At 43.6% G+C, this 26,438-nt stretch overlaps 1 protein-coding gene across 2 annotated transcripts in view; it reads right to left on the bottom strand.

The window, feature by feature from the left end:
• Positions 1 to 24,194: 24,194 nt before the first annotated feature.
• Positions 24,195 to 26,438, bottom strand: part of TBC1D9 (TBC1 domain family member 9) — a 122,358-nt gene continuing 120,114 nt past the window's right edge. Inside the window, exon 21 of one of the 2 annotated variants that reach the window (XM_055404282.2) lies at positions 24,195 to 26,318. In XM_055404282.2, coding sequence (XP_055260257.2) covers positions 25,593 to 26,318 — 726 coding nt within the window. In that variant the 3' untranslated portion in view covers positions 24,195 to 25,592. The remainder of the gene's footprint in view (positions 26,319 to 26,438) is intronic. The other variant, XM_055404283.2, reaches the window with a different exon arrangement.

The raw sequence follows: 26,438 nt of genomic DNA, 5'->3' as shown, positions 1-26,438 counted from the left end.
CATAGCTTTCCTTCCCTTGTGATTCGGCTGATAAAGAGTCCACCTGAAATGCGGGAGACCTGGCTTCGATCCCTGGGTTGGGAAGATCCCCTGGAGAAGGGAATGGCTACCCACTCCAGTATTCTGGCCTGGAGAATTCCATGGACTAAATAGTCCATGGGGTTGCAAAGAGTGACTCAACTGAGCGACTTTCACTTTCACTTTTCCTTCCAAGGAGGAGGCATCTTTTAATTTCATGGTTACAGTCACTGTCCACAGTGAATTTTTAGCCTAAGAAAATAAAATCTGTCACTGTTTCCACTTTTCCCCCTCTGTTTGCCATGAAGTGATGGTACCATACCATACCATATCAGTTGAGTTCTGCCCAAATTCCTGACCCATGAAATTGTGAGACATAACTCAGTGGTTGTGGTTTTAAGCTGAAACCACCTTTTCCTTGCTGAGAAGTTAGGCGCGGCATCCACTCTCTTTACACTTTCCTCCAACACTTGCCTTCATGATGAGTTGGATGCAGTGCATGGAGTAGAATTTTGGAATTACGATTATAAAGGGAAGTCACAGTACATTTCTGAAGGAGAAGCAGGGTACACTGAAAGTCGTTTTGTTTCCTTTAGGCTCATGTTTTTAAAAGGCAGAGTATGACAGGCTAGAGGAGAGGGTGAAATGAAAGCTATTAGAAAAGAAGGGCATGTGAGAAAGGGTCTCTTAGAAACGAGGAAAGGTTGTGGTCCCAACCAGCTAAGGACAGATAGAGGAGATTTGTGATCGGAGAATGGAGATTGCTCTGAGACTATGAGAAGAATGACAGCTCGAGCTCTGGAATGTTAACTTCTGCCTGGGTAGGCGTGGTCAGTTAAGAGACTTCTCCAGGAGGTAGATTTGATTTATTCAGTGACGAGTGAGCATCTGAGGTGTGCTGGCCAGAAAACCAGTACTAAGGGTCCAGAAGAAGCAGAAGTCACAGCCTCCATGGCCTTCCCTGGCAGTCCAGTGGTTAAGACTCTGCAGTTCCAATGCAGGGGGTGTGGGTTCGGTCACTGGTCAGGGAACTAAGCTCCTACATGCCACGTAGTATGGTTAAAAAGAAAAAAAAGTTAAAGGCTCCTGTGGGGCACCCATGAGAGGTCACAGGAGTTCCAGATTCGGAAATGGTTCTGGATTTCAAGGACCAGGCTCCTTCACCCCTTCGGGAGGCTCTGGGAAGTAGGGGAAAGTTTGCCTCAGGTTGGAGAGAACAGTAGGGGAGAGGGCGGTGTCCCCAAAGGCTCAGCCGTCTGCTCTTCTGGCACAAAGAAGTAGAGAGGCAAAGAACAGGTCAGTGTGAGCAAGGGCAGCAGAGCTTTCGTGACGTACGGGATGGTGGCAAGTTCCCACTGTGCTAAATTTCTATTTCCCTCTTAAAATTTAGAACAGCACTGACGGGGAAGGGGGCTGGCATGAATTGAGAGCTTGGGGTTGACGTATATACACCATTGATACTACAGAGAAAATAGGTAACCAGTGATAACCTGCTGTACAGCCCAGGGAACTCCACTCGGCACTCTGTGGTGGCCTGAATGGGAAGGAAATCCAAAAAGAGGGGCTATATATAAACATATAGCTAAATCACTTTGCCGTATAGCAGAAGCTAGCACATTGTAAAGCAATGATACTCCAACAAAAATTAATAAAAATAAAATAAAATTTAGAACAACAAACTGCGATCAACCAGGAACTTCTGAACAAAATGTCTTTTTGTACTGATATTAAATAAGGATAACAATGCTGTACATTTGAAAAATGTTCTGCACTTTCCCATAATTTTCTCACTAACCACCAGTAGAAAATATGTTGTAGTTATAGATAATAACTATAGAGATAAATGTGCAAATGACAGAAGAGACAATTTATAAAAGAAGAAATACAACCTTTAAAATAGAGTGATATATTTACCATCGCTAATAAAAAAAATGTACTTCACCTAATAAATTAATACAATGTCTCTACAAAAAGCATAATTATTTTAACATTTACAGGTACATTTTAAATTTACTATCATAAATATAAATTGTGAGTGGTGTAAATTATGAATATTTAAAATGTGCTAATTATCTTGTCAGCATTATATTAGTGATGGCAGTATAAATTTACATGATTCTTTTAGAAAACAGTTTGGTGGCACGTTCTGAGCCAAGAAATGACCATATCCTTTCCTCTAATGATTCCCCTCCTGGATAGCTACCTTAAAATCATTAGCCAAAATATGAAAAAGTCAATATGTAGGAAGATTATGACAGCTAAATATTTACAGCAGCAAATCAGAGGCAGTGCCAGCCTCAGTTGAGGTCTAGTTCTGCATGTCTGGGTGTGTCTGGGGGCTGAGCATGATACAGTCCACAGGTGTCTGCTCTCTGCACTGCTGGGTAAGGAGGGAAGGAGCCTGCCCTTAGGAACAGGGAAACAGTAGGGAGAGGACAGGATGGGGTTTTCTTGGTCCAGTCCAGCTCAAAGAGAAGGAGTCTATCAAGGTCCACATTAAGGAAAAAATATTCCATTTTCATCCCGATTAACATGGTATAGTGTAGTGATTGAGAGAACGACAAGCAGCTCATGTTCAATTCTAAGATGCTTTCAACTGGGTGAGTGTGGACAGATTACCTAACTTCTCTGAGCCTCGAATGCTTCACTTTTGTGATAGATATGAATCACTAGGTTATTCTTACTAATGGATCACTCCTTATGCTTAGCATTGAAAGAACATAATCCTTGTAACCCTACGAAAGATCATCCACTTCGTGCACTTAATGAAAAGTTACAGAAGCTTCTCTAAGCACTTGATAAAATTTAACGCATCTAGTCCTCATGGCTCTCTCAGAGGGAGCAGTGGTAAAGAATCTGCCTGCCAATGCAGGAGATGCAAGAGACACAGCTTCAATCCCTGAGCGGAGAAGATCCCCTGGAGGAGGAAATGGCAAACCACTTCAGTATTCTTGCCTGGGAAATCCCATGGACAGAGGAGCCTGGTGGGCTGCAGTCCACAGGGTCACAAAGAGTCAGACACGACTGAGCACAACACACGCTCCCCATTGCTGCCCACTGAGGTATGGACAGCCATATGTACTACCATTATCCACCTCACAGGAGGAGGAAACGCGGAGGTTCAGAGGAGTTAAGTAACTTCTAGGTCACATAACCACTTCATGGTACACTTGGGATCTGTCTGACCCCCAGACTCTCAATCTCTAAATGATGCCCAAAATGCTTTCCCAATGTATTTATTTATTGTTTTAAAATTTTTATTGAAATATAGCTGATGTAATATCAATAACCTCAGATATGCAGATGACACCACCCTTATGGCAGAAAGTGAAAAGGAACTAAAAAGCCTCTTGATGAAAGTGAAAGAGGAGAGTGAAAAAGTTGGCTTGAAGCTCAACATTCAGAAAACAAAGATCATGGCATCTGGTCCCATCACTTCATGGGAAATAGATGGGGAAACAGTGGAAACAGTGTCAGACTTTATTCTTTTGGACTCCAAAATCACTGCAGGTGGTGATTGCAGCCATGAAATTAAAAGACGCTTACTCCTTGAAAGGAAAGTTATGACCAAACTAGATAGCATACTAAAAAGCAGAGACATTACTTTGTCAACCAAGGTCCGTCTAGTCAAGGCTATGGTTTTTCCAGTGGTCATGTATGGATCTGAGAGTTGGACTGTGAAGAAAGCTGAGCACCAAAGAATTGATGCTTTTGAACTGTGGTGCTGGAGAAGACTCTTGAGAGTCCCTTGGACTGCAAGGAGATCCAACCAGTCCATTCTAAAGGAGATCGATCCTGGGTGTTCATTGGAAGGACTGATGCTAAAGCTGAAACTTCAATACTTTGGCCACCTCATGCGACGAGTTGACTCATTGGTAAAGACTCTGATGCTGGGAGGGAGTGGGGGCAGGAGGAGAAGGGGACGACAGAGAACGAGATGGCTGGATGGCATCACCGACTCGATGGACGTGAGTTTGAGTGAACTCTGGGAGTTGGTGATGGACAGGGAGGCCTGGCGTGCTGTGATTCATGGGGTCGCAAAGAGTCGGACACGACTGAGCGACTGAACTGAACTGAACTGAACTGAATGTTGTGTTAGTTTCAGGTGTGCAGTATATATATATTCTAAATATATATATATAATATCTGTTCTTTTTTAGTTTCTTTTGCATTATAGGTTATTATAAGATATTGAATATAGTTCCCTGTGCTGAACAGTAGGTCCTTGTTGGTTATCTACAGTATACATAGTAATGTGTATATTTTAATCCCAAATGTATTTGTGACACGATACTTTGCTAAGTTCTGAAGGTGTGTAATGGCTAGATATATCATATTTTTTCTATAAGTCACATCAAAAATTACCCCCAAATCACATGAAACAAGCATTCCTTTACTCAGTTCATATACATCATTGAAAGATTTACAAAGACAAAAATAAACAAAACTTTTGCTTTAAAAAGCACTTGATTTCATGTCATTTTCAGTTGAACCTGGTGGAAGAGTTGGGGAAGGTAATATATGAGATTTGGAAAAATTAGATTTATAGGGATTGAGGCCTAATAAAGGGAGCAGGGATTTCCCTGGTGGCTCAGATGATAAAGAATCTGCTTGCAATGTAGGAGACCCGAGTTCAATTCTTGGGTCTGGAAGACCCCACTAGAGAAGGAAATGGCTATCCATTCCAGTATTCTTGCTTAGGAAATCCTATGAACAGAGGAACCATGGAGTTGCAACGAGTGGGAGGGAGCAGAGAACAAAGAGGTGACTTAGAGAACAGGGCCTTCTTGTCCTCAGATACTCGAAGGCAGTGGACAGTTAGAGTTGTTCTGCATATGAAGGAAAAGAATTAATGCTGAGGAGTGGAAAGTACAGGTGGTCAGATTTGGGGTTCAATGTAAAAAATGTCCTACTTGGGGCGATCAGAGATGGACTGTGATATTATTTGGGGTAATAAGTTCTCTCTCACTGCAGGTATTAAATGTCAGGTATTTTTTTGGGCTCCAAAATCACTGCAGATGCTGATTGCAGCCATGAAATTAAAAGACGCTTGCTCCTTGGAAGGAAAGTTATGACCAACCTTGATAGTATATTAAAAAGCAGAGACATTACTTTGCCAACCAAGGTCCGTCTAGTCAAGGCAATGGTTTTTCCCGTGGTCATGTATGGATGTGAGAGTTGGACTGTGAAGAAAGCTGATCGCCGAAGAATCGATGCTTTTGAACTGTGGTGTTGGAGAAGACTCTTGAGAGTCCCTTATACTGCAAGGAGATCCAACCAGTCCATTCTAAAGGAGATCAATCCTGGATGTTCATTGGAGGGACTGATGCTAAAGCTGAACTGCAATACTTTGGCCACCTCACGCGACGAATTGACTCACTGGAAAAGACTCTGATGCTGGGAAAGGTTGGGGGCGGGAGGAGAAGGGGACGATGGAGAATGAGATGGCTGGATGGCATCGCCGACTCTGTGGACATGAGTTTGAGTGTACTCCGGGAGTTGGTGATGGACAGGGAGGCCTGGCGTGCTGTAATTCATGGGGTCGCGGAGAGTCGGACACGACTGAGCAACTGAACTGAACTGAACTGAATTTGGTATAAGATTAATTCAGAGCATCGCATTTATTCTCAGAAGGACCTGGATTTGGATCTACCATTTGCAATCTGTGTGACCTCAGGCATCTTTTTTCTTCATTTACTTATTATTATTTCTTTTCTGGGGGCTGCACTGGGTCTTCATTACAGCATACAGGCTTTCTCTAGTTGGGGTGCTCAGGCTTCTCATCACGGAGGCTTCTCTCTTTGCAGAGCACAGGCTCTGGGCATGTGGGCTCCACTGGTTGTGGTGCACAGGTTTAGTTGCTCCATGGCACGTGGGATATTCCCAGACCAGAGATCAAACCCATGGCCCCTGCGTTGGCAGGTGTATTCTCAACCACTGGACCACCAGGGAAGCCCCATATGAATCGTATTTAATCTCTTTATGCTTCTGTTTTCCTGTCTATAAAATGGGGACCATAGTCATAATTACAGTGATATTGTGAGGTCACAAGTAAATAACGCCACAAGTAATGATCTTAGCTCAGTAACTACAACGTGGCACCTCAAAAGGGTGTAAGGAGTGATCATAACAATTACATTTTTATGAATGCAGTTTGATGCCCGCTGTGCAGGTCGTCAGGAACCAAAGCATTGAACTGAAGGTTTTAGTGAAAGATGTGAAAGGTGGCTTCACACTGTGAGTTCCTGAGTCCATGACTCTGTGACCCACCCTGGGATGCAGTTATTACAGAGGAGAAGCAGGGCTGGATCCCAGATCTCTATACTGAGATCAGCCAAGAGTTGCATGAGGGTGAAATGGGGACATTCCGGCTGAGAAAAAACCTCGATGTTCCTGGTACATGGGGTGGAAGTGCTGGGTCAGTGCTCTGATGAGGACATGGTGGCCTGGTCAGAGGTCACAGCCCAGTTCCAGGATCATCTCCTTCCCTCATCCCTCCACTTCCTAATCTCCTGGACAAGTGGAAATTTCAGACTGGCGTGTCCTGCCTGGCAGAGACGACTTGGCCAAAGGTTAGGGATTGCAGCCTCATGTGACTGTGACACAGACACTGGGGACAGGAACAAAAATCAACTGAGGTTATGTTGAAAGCATTCTTTAAAAAAAAATTATTTGTTGTTGAAATCAAGAATTACAATGTTGTGTCAATTACTGCTATACAGCAAAGTAACTGAGTTATACATATACATATATATGTATATATACACACATACATACATTCTTTTTCATATTCTTTTCCATTATGGTTTATCACAGGAAATTGAATATAGCTCCTTGTACTATAAAGTAGGACTTTGTTTGTTAGTTGCTCAGTCATGTCTGACTCTTTGGATCCCATGGATGGTAGCCCACCAGGCTCCTATGTCTATGGAATTCTCCAGGCAAGAATACTGGAACGGATTGCTGTTTCCCCATCCAGAGATGGAACCCAGGTCTCTTGCATTGCAGGCGGATTCGTTATTGTCTCAGCCACCAGGGAAGCCCAGTCCATTCGATATATACCAGTTTGCATCTGCTAGCCTCTGTGTGGATCACAATAAACTGTGGAAAATTCTGAAAGAGATGGGAATACCAGACCACCTGACCTGCCTCTTGAGAAACCTGTATGCAGGTCAGGAAGCAACAGTTAGAACTGGACATGGAACAACAGACTGGTTCCAAATAGGAAAAGGAGTGCGTCAAGGCTGTATATTGTCACCTTGCTTATTTAACTTATATGCAGAGTACATCATGAGGAACGCTGGGCTGGAAGAAGCACAAGCTGGAATCAAGATTGCTGGGAGAAATATCAATAATCTCAGATATGCAGATGACACTACCCTTATGGCAGAAAGTGAAGAGGAACTCAAAAGCCTCTTGATGAAAGTGAAAGAGGAGAGTGAAAAAGTTGGCTTGAAGCTCAACATTCAGAAAACAAAGATCATGGCATCTGGTCCCATCACTTCATGGGAAATAGTTGGAAAAACAGTGGAAACAGTGTCAGACTTTATTTTTTTGGGCTCCAAAATCACTGCAGATGGTGATTGCAGCCATGAAATTAAAAGACGCTTATTCCTTAGAAGGAAAGTTATGACCAACCTTGATAGTATATTAAAAAGCAGAGACATTACTTTGCCAACAAAGGTCCGTCTAGTCAAGGCTATGGTTTTTCCAGTGGTCATGTATGGATGTGAGAGTTGGACTGTGAAGAAAGCTGATCGCCGAAGAATTGATGCTTTTGAACTGTGGTGCTGGAGAAAACTCTTGAGAGTCCCTTGTACTGCAAGGAGATCCAACCAGTCCATTCTAAGGGAGATCAATCCTGGGTGTTCATTGGAAGGACTGATGCTAAAGCTGAAGCTGCAATACTTTGGCCACCTCATGCGACGAGTTGACCCCCTGGAAAAGACTCTGATGCTGGGAAAGGTTGGGGGTGGGAGGAGAAGGGGACAACAGAGAATGAGATGGCTGGATGGCATCACTGACTCTGTGGACATGAGTTTGAGTGAACTCTGGGAGTTGGTGATGGACAGGGAGGCCTGGCGTGCTGTGATTCATGGGGTCGCGTAGAGTCGGATACGACTGAGCGACTGAACTGAATTGAACTGAATTGAGCCGAGCCTCAAGCTCCCACTCCTATCCGCTCCTGCCATCTCCCCCTTGGCAACCACGAGTCTGTTTTCTATGTCTGTGAGTCTGTTTCTGTTTTGTAGATATGTTCGTTTGTGTCATATTTTAGATTCCACATGTAAGTGATAGCATATGATATTTATCTTTTTCTGTCTGACTTACTTCACTTAGTAAGATGATCTCTAGTTTCATCCATGTTGGAAACATTCTTTACAACGTCTGAATCTGTTGCTTCAAACATGGTTTGCCTATTTCCAACGACGAGGAAATCAGAGACAGGCCACGAGGACCCTCAGCCTTGTGCTGCCTGAGAAAGAACCACTGTAGACCTGTGTGACGAGCCCCTAACCCCGAGTACTTGGGAGAGGAAACCCCGATGCTAGGGAAGCAATGGATTTTATTTCATCCACAGCACGATACAACAGGGTAAAATGAAACACTGCCTCTCTGTATTCTCACCGTGCTGTGTCAGTATGGAGCGTAAAATGCTGAGGGGGCAGGGAATGGGAACTCCCCAGGGAAATTTGTCATCTTGTGCCTCTGAAGCTGCCGTGTCTGAAGGGAGAGTTCAGGGTATACGCAGACTTCGTCATGTGCACGTACATTTGTGTGCTTAAAACTCCGTAAAAGAGCTCTCCTTTACATTTTATTTGTGTGGTTACGGTGATTATTTGGAGATACGTGTGACCGATTTTAAGATCCCGGAATCTCACAGACAACAGAATAAAGCTTCATTTGCACCATTTTCCAGGGGTCTCTAGAATGACCTTTTATTTTGAAACTTATTTTTAATTGAAAGATAATTGCTTTTACAGTATTGTGTTGATTTCTGCCAAACATCAACATGGATCAGCTATAGAAATACATATGTCCCCTCCTTCTTGAACCTGCTTTCCACATCCCACCCCATCCCACCTCTAGGTTGTTACAGAGTCCCGGTTTGAGTTTCCTGAGTCAGGCAGCAAATTCTTACTGGCTGTCTATTTACATGTGACCGTGTATATGTTTCCATGTTACTCTCTCTGTATGTCCCGCCCTGTCCTTCATCCCCACTCCACCCATGTCCATAAGTCTGTTCCCTGTGTCTGTGTGTCCATTGCTGTCCCGCAAATAGTTTCATCAGTACTGTCTTTCTAGATTCCATATATATGTATTAGTATAAAACATTTGTTTTTCTCTTTCTGATTTACTTCACTCTGTACTATAGGCTCTAGGTTAGCCACCTCGTTAGAAATGACTCAAACACATTCCTTTTTATGGCTGAGTAATATTCCATTGTATAAATGTACCACAGCTTCTTTATCCATTCATTTGTCAACAGACATCTAGACTGCTTCTAACTCTTCAATTCAGTTCGGTTCAGTCACTCAGTTGAGTTGTGTCCGACTCTCTGCCACCCCATGAATCACAGCACGCCAGGCCTCCCTGTCCATCACCAACTCCCGGAGTTCACTCAAACTCATGTCCACAGAGTCGGTGGTGCCATCCAGCCATCTCATTCTCTGTCGCCCCCGTCTCCTCCCACCCCCAGTCCCTCCTAGCATCAGACTCTTTTCCATTGAACTCTTAGCTATTGTAAATAATGCTTCAGTGAATATTGGGGTACATGTGTCTTTTTCAATTTTGATTTCCTTGGGGTAATGCTCAGTAGTGGGATTGCTGGGTCATATGGTGGTTTTATCCCTATTTTTTTTAAATAAGATTCTTTAGAATGACCTTTTGATGGCTTTCCAGAGGGGCTTTCTTTGCCCTGATAGATTTCATAATTAAATAGCTTGCATGGAGGTTTTCTTAGAAACTGTCCCTTAATGTTCTACTCCAGGTTTCTGGGCCATTGCCATTTTGAGATGTGCCCTGTTTGTTTAGCTTCTTTGCTGAACTCTCTGGTTCAATATTTCTTTTCTTTAAATTCAAGTATAATTGATTTTCATTGTTTCAGGTATACAGCAAAGTGATTCACCTATATATATATAAATAATTTTCAGATATCTTCCCATTATACATTATTATTAAAGGATTGAATACAGCTCTCTGCTGTATATTAGGTCCTTGTTTGTTAGCATCCCTCTCCCCATTTTTCCCATCGAGTAACCATAAGCTTGTTTTCTATGTCTCAGAGTCTATTTCCGTTTTGTAAATAATTTCATTTTTATCATTTAAAAGTTTTTAATATTTTAAAATTTATTTTTTTGGCTGTGCCACATGGCATGCAGGATCTTAGTTCCTGGACCAGGGATTGAACCCATGCCCCACCCTCCCCACCCCACACTGGAAGTACAGGTCTCAACCACTGGACCATCAGCAAAGTCCCTTTATCATTTTTTATTAATAGATTCAACGTGTAAGTGATATGATATTTGTCTTTCTCTGATTTACATCACCTACATGCTGCTTGGGAATCAGAAGAAACCTCAAAGGAAAAGGAGTAACCAGCACAGTATTTACTTCTCATTGCTCATATCCTCTCCAGGGTCTGGGCCCCTCAAGGCCTTGCTGCTGTGTCATTCCTGCACTCCAGTTTTTGTCTCTCCAGCCTGAGAGAGACTACTGAAAACTCTGCTCAGCACTTTTGCCTCTTTGCCACCACTGTTTTTTGCTTGGCTTCTAAGCCTCTTTACCCTGCTCTGGTAAATAATGACAAATTCTAAGGAGAAAAGCTCAACATCTCCATGCACATTGGGATCATCTCTATGCACATTCCTTCTTTCCAGGACCTTAGTCCCTGAAGTCCTAGCTGCCTTGATTGTTTCCTTATGCCTTCATGGTTTCTTTGTTTTCATTTTTGGTATTTTATCCAGCTTTTCTAGCTGTTCTTGAATAGAGTCAATCTGACACAGATAATCTATTGTACCCATATACTTAACAACATATCTTTTCAAAGATTAAGAAGGGTGAGCAGATGCTTGATCCTTATGATATTAGAAGTTATTGTTTAACTAGAAAAATTAAAATAGATTCATATCTTTAAACATAAATTAGTTCATCTGGATTGTAAAAATTGATTCGTACTAGAAATCTTTATGACTATCAAATGATCTGAAACAACTAAAGCATCTTCTGCATACATTTTCTGAATTTTTGGTTTTCGTATATGAGGCATTCTAAATCAAAGTCTCTGTGAAACTAATTAGGCTGTACCGTATGCTAGCCATAAGCTTAGATTTCAATATCATTGGTACAAATTGGGCCACTTTTACTGCCAGTTGAAAACCAAATGGCTTCTTATTGAAAATAGTGGGAAGCGGCAGGGAAGTTTAAATTTCCGTTTTTAAATCAACTCTGATGTTTCTTGAGGGAGAAGTGGCCTGTGGTCACAGGGAGGAGCGAGGGGTACACCCGCCCCCATCTGTCTAGCATGTGATAAGGAAAAATACTCAGGACACAAGCAGCCGGGGACCGAAGGCTGCCTGGGGAGATGCTCCCATTTGGGCTCTAGAGAAGAGCACTGTTAAATACTAGCAATTCTCAAATGGAAACCTTGATTCAGTATTCATGCCCTGACATATCGCAAAGTATCCAGTGGTAAAGAATCTGCCTGAAATGCAGGAGACCTGAGTTCAATCCCTGGGTGGGAAAGATCCCCTGGAGAAGGGAATGGCTACCCACTCCAGTATTCTCGCCTGGGAAATCCCATGGACAGAGGAGCCTGGCGGGCTACAGTCAATGGGACGTGAATTGGCGATTGAGAACACAACTTACCACCCCGCATTTCTCACGGGAGAGGCGTTGTGCATACGGTGTGACACCTCGGCTTATACATCATAGCTCTGTAAACAGCCTTCCCAACAGCAACTCACAGGCACCTTGGTGCTCGAGGGTGCCCACATCTCAGCAGGACGGGAAAAAGATTCGGCCGAGAATAATGGGGTCAGGTCTGGAGTGTGATGGTCCCCCTGGAGCAGTGGGTAGGGAGCTCTAGGACTCACATGGTGGACAAAGCTTGGGGCCCAAGACAGGACACTAAATGCTCGTGTCTGGGGACAGGACTGAACCCAAACGGCTCTGATTCGTGACATTTTTCAAGTGGTATTATATTAAATAATATGTATTTTTAAATACAGGCAGGGGGAAGGGACAGATGCCTGGGACCAAGTCTGCTCACAAGCTTAGCTTCATGGAGTGGTTTTACTGAATTTCTTAATTCACTCCTCTTAGGAACCAGCGGGGTCTCTAAACTCTCCAGGTTTGCTTTTTTTCCTACAGAGTTTCCAAGCAGCTGCAATCAGAAGGGGAGGAGAGAGGGAAGATAGAAAAGGGAGTCAGTAGGAAAGGGCAGATGTTAGTGTGTGGGGAAGATGCTACTTCCCATAAGAGGTGGTTCCATTGACCCACCCTCTGCTTTGTCGACTCCTTCTTCTCCCCCCTCCCGCGGCCCCCAAGCTCTCAGGTTAGAGACTTTAAACTGGGAGTGGAGGATCTCTTCCGGTTTCCAAACACTCTGACTGTAAGACGGGGGAGGAAGAGCAGTAGAGAACGTATGAGGGAAGGTAAGCGCGTGGTCGTCCCACCTGCTGGTCCTGGCTCAGCGCCACCCCTTCCCTGACCATCACAGCCAGAGGTGCCAATCAGAAATAAGACGTGGACATTTCCAAGGGGACTAGACTCACCGATTTTGAAACCTGGCCTAGCTATTCCACACAGTGAACTTATCCGTCTTTCTCTCCTGTTTCTCTCTGTCCCCCACGCCTGCCCGACCTTGCCAAACTGAGAAAGACCATTACCCAGCTTTGTCTGCAGGTGTCGCTGTCTGTGAGCTTTCTTGGTAGAAGGGCCACTTGGCATTGAGCCCTCTGTCAAGGTTAAGGTTTTATTATTTTAGAAATAGCACTGTTTAATTTTTGAATGGCTGTCTCATTGAACGTGGATCGTTTTGACCTTTGTTTCTTCAATCAGACCTTTCATGTCTTTAACGGAGCTTTTGAAAGTGTTTCATTTTCAGAGAAAATACAAAGTGCATTAGACGGAAGTGCCTTTGCAGGGGATAGGACCTTTTGGAGTTTCAACTTTAGCATCAGTCCTTCCAGTGAACACCCAGGATTGATCTCCTTTTGGACTGGTTGGATCTCCTTGCAGTCCAAGGGACTCTCAAGAGTCTTCTCCAACACCACAGTTCAAAAGCATCAATTCTTCGGCGATCAGCTTTCTTCACAGTCCAACTCTCACATCCATACATGACCATGGTGGGGTTGGGGGCAGGAGGAGACGGGGACGACAGAGAATGAGATGGCTGGATGGCATCACCGACTCGATGGACATGAGTTTGAGTGAACTCCAGGAGTTGGTGATGGACAGGGAGGCCTGGCGTGCTGTGATTCATGGGGTCGCAAAGAGTCGGACACGACTGAGCGACTGAACTGAACTGAACTGAAGACCTTTTGGAGGATGATGGGATCTGGCCTAGACTGTGCTTTGGGACGTGATTTTTGTACATGCTTTTCATGAGCTTCTGACTGTCAGGGGAGGCCACCAGAAGTCACCTGTGATTCAGGCCAGCCCGATGGGAGGTGGCAGAGGTGTGCTGGCCAAGGGCGCTGAGCCCCTGGGGACCGCCTGGCCCTGGCATGGCTGTATAAGGGAATGTTGCCAGTTTAAGGCCATGAACCTGAGAGGAAAATACATCCTAAACAGAAAGAAAATCCTCTGGAGATATTTCATGTTAGGTTATGTTTGCCTCATGGAGGACATCATATCTCCTGCATGTAATCTTTTCTTTCTTTGATCCTTTGGCTTCCTATGTCTGTAATAGAGTAAAGCACATTGTCTTGGCAGAGTGTGACCTGAGCAGATGCTTCTATCAAGCTCTTCTATCAGGCTTTGAGTTATTACACTTGAATTCGCAGCTCTGCCCTCTTTTTCTGCCCTAACTGTATTGAGCAGTTAAGCGAAATGTATCCTTTTAGTTTTTACTAGAGATGTAAAACTTTAACCGGAATATGTTGAATGTGGGCCTCAAAGTTAGTCACAGGGATTGGTCTTTAGCCCAACATTACCCTCTAGTGGGGAACAGTTCAGTTCAGTTCAGTTCAGTCGTTCAGTTGTGTCCGACTCTCTGTGACCCCATGAATCACAGCACGCCAGGCCTCCCTGTCCATCACCAACTCCCGGAGTTCACTCAAACTCATGTCCACAGAGTCGGTGATGCCATCCAGCCATCTCATTCTCTGTTGTCCCCTTCTCCTCCGGCCCCCAACCTTTCTCAGCATCAGAGTCTTTTCCAGTGAGTCAACTCGTCGCATGAGGTGGCCAAAGTATTTCAGTTTCAGCTTTAGCATCAGTCCTTCCAATGAACACCCAGTAGAAGAGTTATTAAGTATGTGGGATGCAACTAAGCAGAGATTTTGCATCAGGTTTGCTCTGTGGCAAATACAAGTGGCTATTAAGACTAAAGAAGAAGAAGAAAGAAATTAAAAAATACACCTCTTACTTCAAAAGTCATTGACCTTTAGAGAGGGTGAAGCAATTCATTATGCTTAATAACCCCCTCAGTCTTTCATTGTATTCTCTTATCGTTGCCATAGTGAGTGGCATTTACAACTAGACAAATAAAAAACAGAAGTCAGATATCAAATGGGTAACAGAATTGGTGCTTAAGAAAATGACACACTATTATAGAACGCATGACACCAAAGTGTAGAATAGAAATCCACAAGAAATTGAGAGAACCAGTAAATACTTCAAAAAATATTCAACTTCCCTACTATGACAGAAATTCAAATTGAGATGAAATACTGTCTTTTATCTATCAGATTAGTAAAAATTGGAAGATGGTTAACCTCAAATGTCGGTGAACGCGTGTGAGAAGAGAGCCCTGGTTGTTGATGGGAGTGTGAACAGGTGAATTATTTTGGAAGGAACTTGGCAGGGTTTGCTACAGTGTTAATGGGTATATGCTTCACTCCCATGTTTTTACTCCTTCAATTCTGTCCCAAATACATATTCCTACATATGATCCAAATCTCTTTGCAATGATATTTATTGACACAGTGTTTATAATAAAAAGAATCTATCATTGTGGAAAGCCATCAGCTGGGAGGGAGGAGGAGTGTGTGGTTAAATAAAATATAGAACACTCTCTTTCTATGGAAACTGTCCTGCCATTAAAAAATAAGTGAATTAAATTTAAACTGATATGGAACAATCTCTCTGACACTTAGGAGAAAAAATGAAATCAGGAAATACTTTTAGTTTGATCTACTTTTTAAAATGTGTGTATGTAATAAACAACCAACAAAGACCTATTGTATAGCCCAGGGAACTCTGCTTAGTATTCTGTCATAACCGAAATAGGAAAAGAACTTTAAAAAGAAAAAAGAAAGTGTGTGTATATACATAGATGTGTGTAAAACTTTGTAGGACAAATGAGCTTCAATCTCACAATAATATTACCATGAGGGAAATAGAAGTTTGTCAATAAAGGAAGGGGCTTCCCTGGTGGCTCAGTGGTAAAGACCCTGCCCACCAATGCAGGAGACCTGGGTTTGATCCCTGGGTCGAGAAGATCGCCTGGAGAAGGAAACGACAACCCACTCCAGTATTCTCGCCTGGAAAATCCCATGGACAGAGGAGCATGGGGGGGGGGGTTACAGTCCATGGGGTTGCAAGAGTCAATCACTGCTGCTGCTGCTGCTAAGTCACTTCAGTCGTGGCCGACCCTGTGTGACCCCATAGACGGAAGCCCACCAGGCTCCCCTGTCCCTTGGATTCTCCAGGCAAGAACACTGGAGTGGGTTGCCATTTCCTTCTCCAACACTACTTAGTGACTTAAAAAGCAACAGCAAATTAAGCACTAGGACTTTCCCAGTTTTTTTTAAAAATATTAAGTATTTCTTTGGCTGCATTGGGTCTTAGTTGTGGCATGAAGGATCTTTCCTTTGGCGTGCAGGCTTCTCTCCAGTTGGGGTGTGCAAGTTTAGTTGCCCTGAGGCACCATGGGACCTTAGTTTCCCGACCAATCAGGGGCCAAATCTATGTCCCCTGCACTAGAAGGTGGATTCTTAACCACTGACCACCAGGGACGTCCCTAAAAATCATTCTTCTTGCTCTGCCCATTTGGAAAGAAAATGGAATTCCAAAGGAGATTCTGAAACCTCCATGTCAACTTGTGTGTATTTTTAAAGCGACTCCATCTTCCACTTCATTTTCAAAGGCATCTCATGTGTTGCTTAAAGAAGTCAGTATACCTGACTGTTAACTTCACTTAAGCAGGTATCACAAATTCCCTCACTGCATCCTGCATCTTCTTTATGTCACCAGCTCTTGAAGAAATAGCCCAGGGCAACACCCCAAAATATATTATGCTTTTTTTCTCACAGATTCTCTCAAAGGTCTTTTCAGCTTAAATGAACATCTCTTTGATTGATTTCTCCAAGAAGGATCCAGTGAATTCAAATGTCTCTCCCTTATTTTCCCCTTGTTCTGACAAACAGGTCTTTCTCATAGTGAGAAGAGATATTGTTTTGTATTACGCTGGAAATAGCTGACGTTTCAATACAAATTATAGAGGAAGGATGTCCCAATTTGTGATGCTAAACGTCAAGGTTGTATATTGTCACCTTGCTTATTTAACTTATATGCAGAGTACATCATGAGGAACGCTGGGCTGGAAGAAGCACAAGCTGGAATCAAGATTGCTGGGAGAAATATCAATAACCTCAGATATGCAGATGACACCACCCTTATGGCAGAAAGTGAAGAGGAACTCAAAAGCCTCTTGATGAAAGTGAAAGAGGAGAGTGAAAAGGTTGGCTTGATGCTCAACATTCAGAAAACAAAGATCATGGCATCTGGTCCCATCACTTCATGGGAAATAGATGGAAAAACAGTGGAAACAGTGTCAGACTTTATTTTTTTGGGCTCCAAAATCACTGCAGATGATGATTGCAGCCATGAAATTAAAAGACGCTTGCTCCTTGGAAGGAAAGTTATGACCAACCTTGATAGTATTTTAAAAAGCAGAGACATTACTTTGCCAACCAAGGTCCGTCTAGTCAAGGCAATGGTTTTTTCTGTGGTCATGTATGGATGTGAGAGTTGGACTGTGAAGAAGGCTGATCGCCGAAGAATCGATGCTTTTGAACTGTGGTGTTGGAGAAGACTCTTGAGAGTCCCTTATACTGCAAGGAGATCCAACCAGTCCATTCTAAAGGAGATCAATCCTGGATGTTCATTGGAGGGACTGATGCTAAAGCTGAAGCTGCAATACTTTGGCCACCTCATGCGACGAGTTGACTCACTGGAAAAGACTCTGATGCTGGGAAAGGTTGGGGGCGGGAGGAGAAGGGGACGACAGAGAATGAGATGGCTGGATGGCATCACCGACTCTGTGGACATGAGTTTGAGTGAACTCCGGGAGTTGGTGATGGACAGGGAGGCCTGGCGTGCTGTGATTCATGGGGTCGCGGAGAGTCGGACACGACTGAGCGACTGAACTGAACTGAAACCCTCTTTTTGTCTTTTGATGAAATTTCATAACATATATTGCTTCATATCAAGATGTGCAAAACTTCAAATGTCTACACTATCCTCTATTTCTCATTCTTAGGTCTAAATTTGGGGCAAGAGTTGTCGGAGGGACTGAAATATTGCACATGGTTCATAGATGTTGACAGTATGACAAAGGAAGCTGTAAATCATATACAAAAACCAGCAAATGGGAAAAATAAATAAACTGTAATCCCTCATATATTTTAGGTTCCTTGACCCTTGGAATATCAAAAGGGCTGAGAAGTTAGTTTATGGAGAAACAAGCAGTAACTTAATTATAAACATTTTTATATGCTTTTTAAAAATCAGACATCCCTAGTGGCTGAGTAATAAAGAATCCGTTGGTCAGTGCAGGAGACATGAGTTTGATCCCTGGATTGGGAAGATCCCCTGGAGAAGGAAATGGCAATCCACTCCAGTATTCTTGCCTGGAGAATCCCATGGACAGAGGAACCTGGTGGGCTACAGCCCACGGGATTGCAAAGAGTCAGATGCAATATGAGCACATATTGCTCATAGGTGTAGGAAGTTGAAGAGATTTGAAGTAGAAGAAAACGTGATTACACTGAAGATTTAGAAAGACTGTGTAAGCATCAGCTTAGAAGAGTAACTGGAGGGTGTAAAGGGCAGATAGAGTGGCTACAATCCAGCAACCTGCACTGTAATCAAATCTTTCTCCCACTCAGACTAACCAATAGCCAAAGAGGTCTACTCTGAATGGCTGCCTTCCGACTGGTAAAAGAATATATGCAAGCATGCTCAGTTGTGTCCGACTCTTTGCAACCCCATGAACTGTAGCCCCGCCAGGCTCCTCTGTCCATGGGATTTTCCAGGCAAGAACACTGGAGTGGGTTGCCATTTCCTTCTCCAGGGGATCTTCCCAACCGAGGGATTGAATCCGTGATTCTTGTGCCTCCTGCACTGCAGGCGGATTCTTTACTGCTAAGTCACTGGAGAAATAGACCCCAATTAAGGAGAGTCACCTTGGAGCTGCCAGAGTCAGGGACTATAAATCCACAGATAATCTTCCATCTGGGCTTCCCAGGTGGTGCTAGTGGTAAAAATCCACCTGCCAATCAATGCAAGACACGCTTAGTCATGTCCAACTCTTTGCAACCCCATGGACTGTAGCCCACCAGGTTCCTCTGTCCATGGAATTCTCCAGCCAAGGATACTGGAGTGGGTAGCCATTCCCTTCTCCAGGGGATCTTACCAACCCACGGCTGGAACCTGGGTCTCCTGCACTGCAGTGAAGAGGATACATCAAATACTAATATAAGAGTCTAATAAAACCCTCTTGGACATTCAGACGAATACAAAGCTGAACTAAGACAGTATAACTGAGAATAGATAGAGGAACAGAGATTAAACGGTGCTCAGAAAGAAACAATGGATTGACTTCAGTAACTGGAGGTGGGTCATAGGCAGGCAGGAGGACTCAAAGACGACTCGTTTCTGGCTTCAGGTACTAGATGGATGTTGGTATTACCAATTAAACTAAAATAACAAAGGGGGACAGGTTATGAGGAGAAAGTAGTCTAGTTTTTGAAGTGTGACAGAATCTGATATATGGTAGATGGTATTCCGTCATAAAATAAGTGAATTCACTAAATAATAGATTATCGTCAACCTGGTCCTGGTATTCGTCTAGCCAATACTTTGCCCTTGAGGAATTCTAAGAACAGCTACAGGATTTTTGTTTACAGACCTTGGTCTCCCTGTGAAGGTGAGGAGGGGAAGTAGTTGTGAATCCAGGAAGCCTAAAAAGTCCACAGCTTGTCCCTCAGCCGTCTGCTCCCGGAGACACTGAGCAGACCCAGATGTCTCCGTCTGAGCCAGTCCTAAGCTCACAGGGAAAGCTTCCCAGGCCCCACCTCCTCTCCTCGCTTCGTGTCTCCTTATAAATTCCTTTGTCTGGCTGTGTAAGCTTTTTAAAAGAATTGGACTGTCAAGAATATGTTAAACAAAAGACATAGGGCCTGAAACATTAGGTAAAAGAGTCATTTTAAAGCAGGAAACAGTATGAAATGCTTTGTACTCACCACATCAACTACTATTCTTTTCAGGTTAAAGTTGATGCTGTAACAAAAGAGCTGTCCTATAGGATGGGTCGGTCATGAAGAACACGCAGAGGAGGGATAGAATAAGGCAGTGACCAGGACTCCCCACGAGTTTCACTGTTAGATCCTGAACTGAGTGAGCTCTGACTTGAAGTTCCCTTGCCAAAGCTTGTCAGAAACCAGGCCAAGCTGCTCCATGGCTGGGGACAGGGAAGTGAGAAGTCTAGCCACCCTCACTACTGACCAGGACTGGAATATACTGGGAGCTGCCCTCTGCGTGGCTGCCAAGGTTCCCGGTCTGCATCCTTTGGTGGGCATGAGGATGCTGTTGGCAGTGAACCTTCTCATTGTCCGTGGCTCTCATGGTGGCATGAGCTTACCCACCTCCTACCCAGACTTGAAGTAATGCAGGATGGGAGGATGTGGCTAGATCTGTGGTTTCTCTGGGGGTGCTCAGTTCCCCAGCATTCAGGCTTCAAACGGTCTCTCTCCCTTTCCCCCAGCAGTAATGTTCTCTTTTGAGTTTTCATATATGAAAGCTCTGGGCTTCCCAGGTGGCGCTAGTGGTAAAGAACCCACACAGCAACGCAAGAGAGGCAAGAGACATGAGGCTTGATTCCTGGGTTGGGAAGATCCCCCTGGAGGAGGAAATGGCAGCCCACTCCAGTATTCTTGCCTGGAGAATCCCATGGACAGAGAAGCCTGGTGGGCTACAGTCCATGGGGTCGCAAAGAGTTGGACACAACTGTAGTGACTTAGCACACACATGTGAATCTGAGAGCTTCACTAAAGCTGGCGCCCAGTGCTCTGGAGCTGGAAGCCCACTGGGATGCCAGATCAAGTCTATTACCATAGAGACACTGAGCCCAAAATTGGGGATGGTGTAGTAGTTATTAGCATCACAGGGGAAGTGATCATTCAAAGAAGATGGTCACTCATAATACACTGAAATCAAACAGAATAATCCATAGAAATACTAAAAAGACATGACACCACCATTAGAAACTTGAGAGGAAGTTTAATGCTGTTTGAAATGCCCTGTTTGCCTTCTGGAGGCCAGAGAAGGAAGACGCTAACAAGATGGACTCATAGGTTGAACTGGTAATAACCAACTCAAAGGCTCAAGGCTCCTCCACACGCAGCCTTTAGAAGCAAACAGACTAGAAACTGCCATTGTAAAATATACTGACACTGGGATAAAGCCATTGTGAGGAGCTTGAACAAATAAGGACAGTATTACAACAGAGCATCAAGAGAAACATGTTTTCAGGGTGATGCACTGTTCATTTATAATTCTGTTCTCAATGATAATGGAAAATTATGGCTCCTCTCATTTATCTCAGTTCAGTTCATTTGCTCTGTCGTGTCCGAATCTTTACAACCCCATGGACTGCAGCATGCCTGGCCTCCCTGTCCATCACCATCACCTGGAAATTACTCAAACTCATGTCCATTGAGTCGCTGATGCCATCCAACCATCTCATTCTCTGTCATCCCCTTCTCCTCCTGCCTTCAATCTTTCCCAGCATCAGGGTCTTTTAAATGAGTCAGTTCTTCACATCAGGTGGCCAAAGTATTGGAGTTTCAGCTTCAGCATCAGTCCTTCCTGTGAATATTCAGGAATGATTTCCTTTAGGATGGGACTAATTGGGATCTCCTTGCACTCCAAGGAACCCTCAAGAGTCTTCTCCAACACCACAGTTCAAAAGCATCAATTTTTCAACACTCAGCTTTTTTCACAGTCCAACTCTCACATCCATACATGACCACTGGAAAAAACCACAGCTTTGACTAGACGGGTCTTTGTTGGCAAAGTAATGTCTCTGCTTTTTAATATGCTGTCTAGGTTGGTCATAACTTTTCTTCCAAGGAGCAAACATCTTTTAATTTCATGGCTGCCATCACCATCTGCAGTGATTTTGGAACCAAAAAAATAACGTCTGTCACTATTTCCACTGTTTCCCCAGCTATTTGCCATGAAGTGATGGGGCCAAATGCCATAATCTTAGTTTTCTGAATGTTCACTCTCCTCTTTCACTTTCATCAAGAGGCTCTTTGGTTCTTCTTTGCTTTCTGTCATAAGGGTGGTGTCATCTGCATATTTGAAGTTATTATTTCTCCCAGCAATCTTGATTCCAGCTTGTGCTTCATCCAGCCCAGAGTTTCTCATGATGTATTCTGCATATAAGTTAAATAGGCAGGCTGACAATATACAGCCTTGACGTACTCCTTTCCCGATTTGGAACCAGTCTGTTGTTCCATGTCCAGTTCTAAGTGTTGCTTCCTGACCTGCATACAGATTTCTCAAGAGGCAGGTCAGGTAGTCTGGTATTCCCATCTCTTGAAGAATTTTCCAGAATTTGTGTGATCCACACAAAGGCTTTGGCATAGTCAATAAAATAGAAATAGATGTTCTTCTGGAATTCTCTTGCTTTTTCGATGATCCAGCAGATGTTGGCAATTTGATCTCTGGTTCCTCTGCCTTTTCTAAAACCAGCTTGAACATCTGGAAGTTCACAGTTCACGTACTGTTGGTCTAGCTTGGAGAATATTTTGAGCATTACTTTATTAGCGTGAGACGAGTATAACCGTGCGGTAGTTTGAGCATTGTTTGGCATTGCCTTTATTGTAAAGTAAAATAAATAAATAAATAATTAATTAAAAACAAATTGCCATTCAAACTAAAAAAAAAAAGTGACCTTTTCCAGTCCTGTGGCCACTGCTGAGTTTTCCAAATTTGCTGGCATATTGAGTGCAGCACTTTCACAGCATCAGCTTTTAGGATTTGAAATAGCTCAACTGGAATTCCATCACCTCCACTAGCTTTGTTCATAGTGATGCTTTCTAAGGCCCACTTGACTTTGCATTCCAGGATATCTGGCTCTAGGTTGGTGATCACACCATCGTGTTTATCTGGGTCATGAAGGTTTTTTTTGTATAGTTCTTCTGTGTATTCTTGCCACCTCTTCTTAATATTTTCTGCTTCTGTTAGGTTCATACCACTTCTGACCTTTATTGTGTCCAGGACTTCCCTGGTGGCTCAGATGGTGAAGTGTCTGCCTACAATGCGGGAGACCTGGGTTCAATCCCTGGGTTGGGAAGATCTCCTGGAGAAGGAAATGGCAACCCAATCCAGTATTCTTGCCAAAAAATCCCATGAATGGAGGAACCTGGTAGGCTATAGTCCATGGAGTCGCAAAGAGTCAGACACGACTGAGCAACTTCACTTGCATGAGATATTCCCTTGGTATCTCTAATATTTTTGAAGAGATCTCTAGTCTTTCCCATTCTATTGTTTTCCTCTACTTCTTTGCATCGATCATTGAGGAAGGCTTTATCTCTCCTTGCTGTTCTTTGGAACTCTGCATTCAGATGCTTATATCTTTTGTTTTCTCCTTTGCCTTTCTTTCACTTCTCTTCTATTCACAGCTATTTGTAAGGCCTCCTCAGACAACCATTTTGCCTTTTTGCTTTTCTTTTCCTTGGGGATGGTCTTGATCCTTGTCTCCTGTACAGTGTTACGAACCTCTGCCCAGAGTTCATCAGGCACTCTGTCTATCAGACCTAATCCCTTGAATCTATTTCTCACTTCCACTGTATAATCTTAAGGGATTTGATTTAGGTCATACCTTGAATGGTCTAGTGGTTTTCCCTACTTTCTTCAATTTAAGTCTGAATTTGGCAATAAGGAGTTCACGGTCTGTGCCAGAGTCAGCTGCTGGTCTTTTTTTCCCTGACTATATAGAACTTCTCCATCTTGGCTGCAAAGAATATAATCAATTTGATTTCGGTATTGACCATCTGGTGATGTCCATGTGTAGAGTCTTCTCTTGTGTTGTTGGAAGAGGGTGTTTGCTATGACCAGTGCATTCTCTTGGCAAAACTATTAAACTCACTTATCTAGGGTTACACATTTAAACACATGTTCATTTCCCTCTGATACCCATCTTTGATTTTTGGAGATAAGAGTATCAGACTTTACAAACTTATTTCCCGAGGTATCTTTAGGTGATAGAAACAATGATAGAATAATGTATAAGAACCTAAGAGTCAAATCAAATGACTACTCAAGGAAATACATACCAAATGGTGTTACAGAGGGATTTTCACCCTTTCATCACTTATGTAGGATGAGTTAGAAAATCAGATGACCAATAGTGATTCTCTTCCTTATTTTACATTCATGTGGACACCACTCCACAGTATATTTCTTTTCTTTCTTTTTTTGGCCATGCTGTGCAGCTTGCAGGATCTTAGTTCCCACACCAGGGATCGAACCTGTGCCCCTACAGTGAGCACCAAGGCTCAACCACTGGACCACCAGGGAATTCCCCAAACTATTTCTTATCTCAAAATATTTGCCTATAAACATTTGTTTCCTTAGCCAAAATGGTTGTCAAGCATAATTTCCCCTGCAAAGTTTTCAAAAGAATAATGCTATCACCATAGACAGGAACTGAAGTACTGAGACAAAAAGCCACATTTGAGTATCCATGTATTTTATTTGTTCACATTTATCTTATCTGAGGTTAACACTACATCATTGGACAGTTTTTAAAAAATCATTCTGTAAACAAAATTAAAAACAGCAGCAACAGCGAAAAATAAGGACACAATGGATTCTAAAATAAAGGAATGCATTGGAAGGAATAGTCTGAATATGCAAAGTAAATGTGACCATGATTATGAATTCAACAATAAGAAGAAAAAAACTCCAACATCTGTAAAAGACAAAACCCTAACAGTAACAAAAAAGAAGCGAAAATACAAAGTGCAGGTGCGACAGTTTTCATTTCCAAGTCCATTCAGTAAATAGAGCATACTATTCTCTTATATAAAGTGTCAAGTTCCGCTTTACACATTCAGTCATGTGATCTTTCAGGTTTTTTTCATTTTACATTATCTCTACATTGATTTAACTGGAAAGATGGTCATATGTGATACATGGTATGATTTCTTGAACCTATGGAGAGCACGGAAATAGTAAAGTTTATTGTTTTATTTTTTGCTCTATTTGCAATGAGTAACAAGAAGCTGAAAATTCAGTATAAGAAGCATCAGTACTTTTACTCTTCCCCCAACCCCACCCCACCCCCAAAATTCTGAGTCCTCTTATCATTTTTGTTGCCACTTTCAGATTCTCTGTCACAAAAGACTGTTCATTTCCCCCTGAATTCCAGCCAGCTGACTTAAATCATCAGTTTTTCAATGCAATTTGGTCTGGTATTTGCCCAAACTGATCAAATAGAGGTGTTAATTTGGCCTCACATAAAAATCACTTATACTTTCTGAACTGCTTAGAACCTCAAATGGGAATGCCTGAAGAATATGCTTTTTGAATAGAGGACTTGTATGAAATATATTTCAAATCTTAAAAAATAGCTTAAATGCTCCCTTAAAGTGGTACAGAATTTACCCCAGCTGACAATGCCTAGTCCATTTAAGAACATTCTCTCTCTCTGTGGCATCTCATTTTCCTACAGCTCTAATTTTATTCAAAAAGCCCAAATACACAACAGCTGCTGCCTTATTTAGCGTTTAAACAGTACTATGTATACAGCTCAACAGCAAGATTAAGAAGTTATAAATACTCACATATCACGGGCAGAGTCATCTTTTTTTTTTTAATTCACTGCATTCTGGTAAACTCCCTCCCCACAACAAGAGAGCGGTACTGTACGTACATGGAGGTGTTTAAGTATTTCTCCAACAGCTTTTCATTGTATTATGAAAACACTAGGCTTCAAGTCGGGTACTAATAAATATTTAATTTAAAAGGAAGACTGAAGCCCCAACACAGAACATAAAAAAGACCCCGCCCCGCCGCCCCCACCTTCCCGGTCCCCAGAGAAGGTGCCGGATTCAGCCGGACAAGGCTGAGATCTCATAGTCACTGACGGAAGTGAGGGGCTTGCCCATCATCCGGATGTTTTTTGCACTGGTGATCCTGGCCATCATGCACACGGGCTTGTCAAAGTACTTCACCAGGGCCGGCTCGGTCAGGAGAGAGGCCAGGAACTGTTCGAAGGTGATGGCCCAATCCCGGTCCAGGCTGGTGCTTCGGGGCAGCGCCGCCGTGCCTTGGCCGCTGCGCACCAGGACCGTGTCCTCGCCGATGTCCTCGCAATGCAGCTTGTCCTCCTCGTGGGAGCCGGCGCTCAGCACCGAGTACGAGGACATGGAGCTGTCGTCCTTGGTGTCGTCGTCGGAGATGAGCATGGAGGAGCAGGCCCCGTGGTCCCGGGGCGAGGAGTCCTCCAGCTTGATGTCCTCCATCTGTCCGCCCAGAGAGTGCTCCTCACCGGCCCCAGCCAAGCTGGCCGGCAGGGACTCCACGGCTTCGGGCACGTAAGGCTGGCTCGGCCCCTTCTTGGGGAAGAGCACATTGCCGGGGAGGCCCTGGTGGCCGGCCGGCCCGCTGCCCCCGCCCCCGCCCTCCTTGGCAGGCTGGGGGGCGAAGAGCTTGCCCACTTCCCCAATCTCCAGCAGGAGGCTGGTCACCGCGGCCGTGGCATGGTACAGCTCCTGCTCATTGGGGTCCTCGCTGAACATGTTATACATCGTCTTACACAGCTCAATAAACTGCCCCTGAAAAGCGATCGAGGAAAACACAAGACCTGACCACCTCATAGGGAGTACAGAGCCAAGACCCAAGTGCACTGCAAAGCCATTTACTATCAGGACTCTTACAAGATCCCAGAAAAGTCC

Source organism: Moschus berezovskii, chromosome 19, assembly GCF_049115385.1.
Source record: "Moschus berezovskii isolate FMDL1 chromosome 19, NW_MosBer_1.0, whole genome shotgun sequence".
In the NCBI taxonomy this organism is placed as follows: Eukaryota; Metazoa; Chordata; class Mammalia; order Artiodactyla; family Moschidae; genus Moschus; species Moschus berezovskii.
Note: the sequence above shows the minus strand (reverse complement) of the source record. Positions and strands in the feature narration are given on the sequence as shown.